Raw genomic sequence first — 7,994 nt, forward strand, 5'->3', positions numbered from 1 at the left:
AACTCGGGAGCAGACATCACGAGCAACCGATTACATTCACATAGTATTTGTTCTCGGGAAACTTCTTGAATGAAATGGCTTGTTTAATCAGTGAAGCGGAAATCTCCCTATCTAGCCTTTACCGTTAGTGACTAAATGTGAAAAGGTCTCCTCAGAACTTTTAGTTTTTCGACTGCTATCTCGTAGATAGTCGATTTCATATCAATGGAAGATTATAAGTATCTATTCAAAGTTGTGAGTTTGACTTAATGGACTTCATTCAGAATTTAAAGAAAGCTGAAGACAGTTGAAATAATTTCAACTGTCACATCAGCCAACATTTCTTAATTTCTTACTTGTTTTCAGGTTTTGATTGGAAATGCTGGAGTTGGGAAAACTTGTTTGGTCAGAAGGTTCACTCAGGTATGACAATCCTGTTGATTTAATTAAACATGCCACACTTCAATGTAAATTTTTACTTTATATTCATAGGGAATATTTCCTCCTGGGCAGGGAGCCACAATTGGAGTTGATTTCATGATCAAAACAGTTGAAATTGATGGACTTAAAATTAAGGTAAACATTCACTGAATTTGTTCATCCTGTGCTTTGCAAATGTTGAAATAACAAACTATAATTTAATTCATAGTGGGAAAAATTCATTTAAGAAGGGATGGAATTCTGATCTATTTAAACTAATGGTTGTTAAAGTGACATTATTAAGATGCACTTCTACTGCACTTTTCTTTCAAATTATTTAGTATGCAGCTCAGAATATATTAAAGTGTGTGAAAGGCTCCCATGTATATTTAATGGTTTGACTTGTAAAACATCACCAAACAAATTCTTTAAAAAAAAAGAACTTCTTACTAATAATTTACATTGAATATATTAGCTGCAGATCTGGGACACGGCTGGGCAAGAGCGCTTTAGATCGATAACCCAAAGCTACTACAGATCGGCTCATGCACTTATTCTCGTGTATGACGTAAGTGCTCAACCAACTTTTGACTGTCTGCCAGTCTGGTTAAGAGAGGTCGAAGAATATGCAAGCCCCAAAGTTCTCAGAGTCCTAGTTGGTACGTAAAAAGAAACCCTTCACAAAAACCTAATTTAAAAAATCTAACTTTCTCTTCCAAGGTAACAAAGTCGATCGTGATGATCGAGAAATTCCGCCAGCAGTTGGAGAGGCGTTTTCACGAATGAATAACATGTACTTCATCGAAACTTCAGCAAAGGATTGCAGCAACGTTGACAAACTCTTTCAGGAAATAGCCAGAGAACTTATCCAGGTAAGAATTTTCTTCTATTTCAATAGTTTCTGTGGGGAAAAAAAGAAAATCGTAGAATTAGTTAACCTTAAAAACGTATCTATTGTTTTTCGCTGCTTTAAAATAAAGACAATGCGAAATCAACGCCAGGAAACTAGTCAGGCAAGACAACCAGGAAATCGGTTGCCAAGATTATACGTATCCACTAATTGTATTTACTTTGTTTCGTTTATTGGATTTGATTATAGGACGCCAACTCCAATGATGGACCCATTGGTCAACAGGAGACAACTCACCTTGATGGCGCTTCCGAAAAGTCATGGTCAGAATCCAATTGCTGCAAGTCTTGATCTTCCGGTATAATGATCTCTGAATAGCTTTAATTCCGTGCGATGTTGTGTTTGGTGATGATCCCCTATTCATATAACTATCCTTAAAAAAAAAACCCTAATGTATTCAGTATTTTGACCCCGGCCTATTGGCATTGTTTGATGTTTTTATTGTCTCGTCTTTCAGTTAAAAAACTGAACGTGAAATGGTTTTGATCCGAGGTTTCGTAATCTCAATAATATTCTTGTCCTGTTAAACGTACATTACATTAAGTCCTAGTGATGTGTGTAAATTGTAAATATCCTTTAACCAATATGATCTGCTTATTACTGTATGTCTTACCTATTATAATCGGAACACAAGTTGTATGTTGGTTTCGTGAGTTTGGATCACAAGAAAATATATCCATTCCTGGTGAACTTACCTAGTTATAAAATCCTTATGCAAAGAAATTAGAAGTTTTACATAGATAAAACGTAAGTGAAATCAATGAACTCCTCGTCAACACAATCGTCAATGATCCGATTACATGTAATGATTTCGAAACCAAGCCGCCCGATCGCGCTACAATAATATTTCATACACATGGGGATGGACTAGCATTTCGCCGTTACGAAAAAAAAAAAAAAAAGTTATTACACGAACGACACTCACCAGCAGAATAGCACTCGTATATGTTCATTGAACATTATGATTCATCATCACCGAAGTAAAAAGAAGATTTTCCTGTTCACTAAATGATGAAAATAATAAAGAAGGAAATTAAACGACACAAAATAGGCTCCCCTCCCTGCTAGAGATGATTAAGTTGTTAAAACTAATAATAAACCATACTACACCGACGTACCACACGTAAGATAACATATTATACCGCGTAAATATCAGAAACGTTTCTGCAAAAGTGAATAACGCAAAGGAATGCCTTAATATGTTTGCGCGCAAATGCGCCAAAGGCAGTTGTGGATGATCAGGAAAAGAGAATAAACAGAGCAACAAAAACCACCTTTTCAGATTTAGAAGTTAATTGTAACCCAAAAGAACGGAAGGACCTGAATCCCACGTGAATCTACGAGCTCTAATCAAACGAAAAAAATGTAAAGAAGGAAAAATAAGCAACGAAACGAGTTTGAACGCTCCAACAGTGTGAAATTGAGAGACTAGTGGCGAGGAAAAACGAAACAAAAAGGAGAGCCGATAAAGAAAAAAAAAACTAATAATCGCGGTACAAAACGTTCCTCCTATAGCGCAATGAAAGATAGAAAAATCTAAAGAGAGAGGGAAAAAAAAAAGTACAAAGTGGCTTTGTATATCATATTTAAAGGTACGAACTCTATAGGCGTAAAAACAGAAGCCAGGAAGAGTTTCTTCTTCTTCTGGTGCGACCGAATTCACCGAAACTTTATCACACGGGAATCTCTTCTTCTCCTTCTCTCTCTCTCTCTTTTTTTTTAAACATAGGGACAACGTAACTCAAAAAAGTCTCCTCTTCGACCGCAGTCTTAATACTTTCGAAAAGGAACCAAAATAAAGAATCCAGTTATCACTTTGCGATGACGCGTTATTTCCGGCTTTTTTCGAATATGAAATTCTCAGTTCGGATGAAGCTCATTCTATAGAGAGAGAGAGAGCAGGACTGATGAGGTGATGACGCCTTTGTCTTTTGCATGTAGTAGTTAGTTGGCTTCGTAGGTCGAGAGGAGGGCCGACTCGACCGGTTCCATGCACGACGGGCATGTAAAACTTCTCATTAGCCAATCGTCGATACACTCGACATGATACGTGTGCATGCATGGGAGGTATCGAACGGAATCGCCCACCATGAACTCCACCATGCATATCACACATCTGTAAAAATTAAATAACAATAAACACCGCCACAATGAACAGTACTGAATGTGACACAAAAAGATCCTACTCTCTGTTTTTCTTGCACCCGTCATAAGTTCCTGTGGGTAGGTGTTGGATGAGACCAATACGTTTGGCTATCTTCACTTGCTCTTCCTCTGTGAGCTGTGAAGCTGGTCTTGACACGTTGGGAGTCGGGTGATACATGGGCATGGATTCCTACCAAAAAAAACTATACTGAAGGTCACGGCAACAAACTTGATCACTGGAATAACAAACCTCATATGGAGGTGGAGGCCCAAAAGCCATTCCTGAGGATGAAGAAGCATGCAGCTGCAAGTCTGATGAAGACTGAGACTCTAGCGATGGTGGTGGTGTTTCATTACCCCTAAGCAGGGAAACCCCATCAGTGGACGAGGTCAGACCTTGGAAAAGAACAAAGGCAAGAGTTACGAAATATCTCACAGGCTTTGCTGAGTGAAGTTGACTGGGGATTGCACCAGATTTCAGAATACAAAACAATCTCTACAACACAAAGGACAACTAAAGGAGAATATAAATGAATTAACTGAAAATTAATGTTTACTAGAGAATTGACAACAACCGCAACAACCTTGAAGGCAATTGCCCATTCCTGACGACTTTTGTTTTCCTGGCGAATACAAAACACCCGACAACGAAAGTAACAACGCGAATCGGTGGTGCTCCGAAACTACACACTCGAGTACTTTAGTTTATCAATTCAACATATCAAAATTTGGAAACGTGTACACGGTACTTGATAAGATTTGGCTGTTTAAGAAATGAGCTCAAATAGACGGAGAAACGTTAAGTCAAACAACAACGCAATCACTCAGCGCATCGTGTGCTCTCCTGGCCAGCTGATTTCTCTTTGTCACAAAATTCGGGATAAAAACATCAAGGCTTTTCCGGGGGGTAGGCTAACCTACTTTTTTTTGTTCGTGAAAAACAAAGTTTCACAACATTTGACTATTATTAATTAAGAAAACATTCCAATATTAATTTAAATGATAAATTACTTAAATAATTGAGTAAAGACTATTTGGTAATTTTTTTATTTATTTTGTGACTCAACCATAACATTTTGTCGGCCGATATTTCGGCGCTGTACGATAGGTGGCGCCAAATTCAAACCGAGCTAGAAATCAATATGTGACGATGTACTGACGTGGTCTACGTCAACCCAAAATAAATCGAAAAAGCAGTGCAGGTAAAATCCATCAATAACTCACCTTCTAGAGTATAGATCGAAACCATTCTATTTAACTCAAATGTTTTCTAATGTAATAATTCTAATTTTCTAATGTCTAAGCAGTGTCACCAACAAATCAGAAGATTAACCTTGTTTTGTTTTTCCAGTAGTAAGTTGATATCTTTTGAAACCCATGTACTTATGACAGTTAATAAATGAATAAATCAAAGTGTCGTGAGTTGCCAAGTTAGCTTCGCTGCGTCATTTAGATGATTGACAAACAAACACAGAAACTACGCAGCCGAGTTATTACACACAATGACTGTCAGCATAAAAGTTAGCCATTCCAAAATGATGAGCATGTCCACCAACTTGAGTGAATAGGAGAATGTAGGCCATGTGAGGCCAGGCATGGCCCATCTATAATTAGTGAGGTTACAACCAGTTAGAGCTTGGCATCCCAACTTGGCAATCGAAGATCGATGGTGAAGTAGTGCAAGATACACAGAGATATTAAAAAACTAGTTGACTCACGAGTTGAAACTGAATTTGTGTTGCACTTGCGCTCTGGTCCTCAGAATCTCTTAGCTACACGAAACTGGCATTGTTAGTCACGAACCGGATTCCCGACTCTTCACAACCAGATGGCTGGTGCGCCGCACGCAAGTTTCTCGCCTTTAAAAAGAGTCTTTTTCCCGATGTACTAAGCGTCCGCTCTCCATTGACAAAATCGTGAGAGAACGAATATCCCGAAGTGCAGGGGGGGGGGAAAAAATAATAAAAGAAGTGTTGTCACTGCACGGTGCTGCGCCATGGCGTCGCCCTTGATCAATCAAAGTGATCCGATCGCTTCAATAAATCTCATTCACGACGAGTTGGAGTCCTTCAAGAAGAACGTCGACATCTTTTTCCTCGTTGTCATGGGCAGCATCGTCTTCTGTGAGTTAAACTGAGCCTTAAATCACATTGATTGGCCGGGGGAAAAGAAAAGAAAAGAGGAAATATTTCGCGTTTAGTTTTACAGGCGGGATTCGCGTTCTACGAGTCGGGATCGGTGAGAAGTAAAAACGTCACCAACGTCCTCTTTCTCAACTACATGGACACAAGTATCAAGCTACCGACATATATCTTTTGATTAGTTATGTTATTCAAATCCCAATTTATTGTCGCTTTCGGCAGGTATTGGATCGCTGTTCTACTTGCTGTGCGGCTACGCCCTGGCGTTCGGAGAAGGCAACGGGTTCTGCGGGATTCGTTACTTTGCTCTGGTCGGCCTGCCCTTCGACAAGATGGCCCACTGCTTCTTCCAGTACACTTTTGCCGCTACGGCCACGACGATGGTCAAAAGCTCTTTGCATGAACGCAGTTCCATGACGGCTTACTTCACCAGCATCATGCTCCTGTCAGGTTTGAACTAGAATCATCAACTATATCACCAAATTGAATCTGATTAAAATCTTTTATAAACTGGGAAATCACCAGGAATCACTTATCCGATAGTCAGTCACTGGGCTTGGAGCCCGATTGGATGGCTGGCCCAGTTGGGTTATCGGGACTTTGCCGGGAGTGGTGTCGTTCATGCCATGGGAGGATCGGCCGGTTTGGCAGCCGCTTTGATGACCGGTCCACGAACAGGTCGATTTGAAAAGAACGGAAACTGCAACCCAATCCAGCCGCATTCTATTCCGGTAGCTACAAATCGATTTGTTAAAAATAATAAAATCTGATCGTACATATTCTATCAATTATGTAATAGCAAGTGACATTGGGAGCCTTCATCTTTCTGTTTGGAGCAATCGCCTTCAACGCGGGATCCAATCTGACGATATCCAAATCCAAAGACGGCGCTGTCATCTCACTCGTGTGCCTCAATACGTTGATTTGCGTTGCCTCGGCAACGGTCACTTCGCTTCTCTACCAGCGCTACTTCACAGCATCGGGACGAACTCTCAAAAACTGGAACATTGTCAATATGTTGAACGGCAGCTTCACTGGAATGGCAAGTGTTATTCATTCGCAAAAGGACATTTTTCTGTGGAATTAAAATTATTCCGAAATGATCGGCTGATTTGCAGGTCGTGATTTGCGCCGGATGCGATCAATATCCGCCGTGGGCGTCGCTGGTTGTCGGATGCCTTGGATATTTTGCGTTTCAACTTGTTTTCAAAGCGATGCAACGATTTCAAAGTAATGCGTCAATACTACTTCAAAGTTTAATCTAAATTCCGATTCTTTTGACTTTGACAAATTAAGTTGATGACGCAACCAATTCGGTTCCGGTGCAGCTGGGTGGAGGCTATTTCGGCGTGATTGGAGCCGCTATTTTCGGTAGCGACGGTATCATTCTCAGCCCATCCAAATCGAGCGCATACGTAACAGCGATTTAATAATTTAAACCTTATCGATAATTTCCCATTTCAATTGAATTTCTAATAAAAAGGTCCTATTGGTCAACGTCTTTGGCGGGGCGGTCATCGCCATCTTTTCTTTCATGTCCGTCCTTTTTCTTTACGTCATTTTGCGCTATTTCAACCTGCACAGGGTGTCGGATAGAGAAGAGAAAATAGGTATAATGAAAATTTAAAAAGGTTCAATTATTTTTTTAAAAATGAGCGTCATGATTGATATTGCGTATTAGGATTGGATTTAGCATTGCACAATCAAGCGGCTTATCACATGGAAGATGACAAAATAGAGCGCATCATTTCCGTTGAATCTATAAGTAAACAAGATTGTTTTTTATTTAATAGAATTAGAAAAGAATTTGATTTTACCATTTAGGTCGGCGCAGCACGGCCAAAGTTCAACCGACCAATTCTCCTTACAGACTTCGACGAATGACTTCCGAACCACACATCCAAGCCTGGTAGTCGACTAATCTGAATTACATCAGCTTTAAAAAAAAAACCGCAAATATTATTAATGATCTAAAATATAACCAAGAAATCAAAAATTTCATTTGATATAATAATCAATGACGAATCAAGTCGTGTCTTTTGTATTTTTTGTTTGTTTTTTCAAAATTGATCAAAATGATAAATGGAAGGAGATGGAAGGGACATCCAAGACTTTTTTCGGTATGAGACAAAACAAATTCATACAATTTCCCGTATCGAAAACAAAATGTTTCAAAATACATAAACAAATATTCAAATATATATATTTATATTTTTTTTTCATCTTTGAAATTTTAAAAAGGGCGTGTTTCTTTGATATCAAACGCAGCTGATACTCAATTTTCTTTCTCTCTCTCCAAAAATAATGTAAAAAAAAAAAACAAAAAAAAAACGTTAACGTATAAAAGTTACACATACATTATAAAACACTGCGGTAGAACGCAAACGTTTGTGTGCGCG

The 7,994-nt window shown here is 39.0% G+C and overlaps 3 protein-coding genes across 6 annotated transcripts; 2 read left to right on the plus strand and 1 right to left on the minus strand.

The window, feature by feature from the left end:
* Window positions 1-6: 6 nt before the first annotated feature.
* On the plus strand, window positions 7-2,230 carry LOC124315594 (ras-related protein Rab-30-like). 2 transcript variants are annotated; one of them, XM_046781367.1, is made up of 7 exons: window positions 7-234; window positions 346-402; window positions 472-555; window positions 875-1,058; window positions 1,120-1,271; window positions 1,380-1,412; window positions 1,499-2,230. In XM_046781367.1, exons 1-7 carry the CDS (start codon window positions 205-207, stop codon window positions 1,598-1,600), a joined length of 642 nt encoding a protein of 213 aa, XP_046637323.1. In that variant the 5' UTR covers window positions 7-204; the 3' UTR covers window positions 1,601-2,230. The 2 variants fall into 2 exon arrangements, with proteins under 2 accessions (XP_046637323.1, XP_046637325.1); XM_046781369.1 differs by lacking the exon at window positions 1,380-1,412.
* Window positions 2,094-4,334, minus strand: LOC124315632 (RING finger protein 11-like). Of its 3 annotated transcripts, none has more exons than XM_046781422.1 (5): window positions 4,204-4,334; window positions 4,012-4,137; window positions 3,705-3,850; window positions 3,496-3,644; window positions 2,094-3,425 (listed from the first exon to the last, which is right to left on the minus strand). In XM_046781422.1, exons 2-5 carry the CDS (start codon window positions 4,055-4,057, stop codon window positions 3,254-3,256), a joined length of 513 nt encoding a protein of 170 aa, XP_046637378.1. In that variant the 5' UTR covers window positions 4,058-4,137; window positions 4,204-4,334; the 3' UTR covers window positions 2,094-3,253. The 3 variants fall into 3 exon arrangements, with proteins under 3 accessions (XP_046637378.1, XP_046637379.1, XP_046637377.1); XM_046781423.1 differs by having other exon boundaries at window positions 4,039-4,137; window positions 4,204-4,333; XM_046781421.1 differs by having other exon boundaries at window positions 4,012-4,334.
* A 158-nt stretch (window positions 4,335-4,492) lies between these two features.
* LOC124315308 (putative ammonium transporter 1) lies at window positions 4,493-7,549 on the plus strand. The gene is made up of 10 exons (XM_046780898.1): window positions 4,493-5,577; window positions 5,655-5,744; window positions 5,818-6,045; window positions 6,121-6,326; window positions 6,395-6,637; window positions 6,714-6,825; window positions 6,892-7,010; window positions 7,079-7,205; window positions 7,277-7,360; window positions 7,420-7,549. The coding sequence occupies exons 1-10, from the start codon at window positions 5,451-5,453 to the stop codon at window positions 7,506-7,508; spliced, it is 1,425 nt and encodes a 474-aa protein (XP_046636854.1). The 5' UTR covers window positions 4,493-5,450; the 3' UTR covers window positions 7,509-7,549.
* Window positions 7,550-7,994: the final 445 nt, after the last annotated feature.

This window comes from Daphnia pulicaria, chromosome 11 (assembly GCF_021234035.1).
Source record: "Daphnia pulicaria isolate SC F1-1A chromosome 11, SC_F0-13Bv2, whole genome shotgun sequence".
Classification (NCBI taxonomy): domain Eukaryota; kingdom Metazoa; phylum Arthropoda; class Branchiopoda; order Diplostraca; family Daphniidae; genus Daphnia; species Daphnia pulicaria.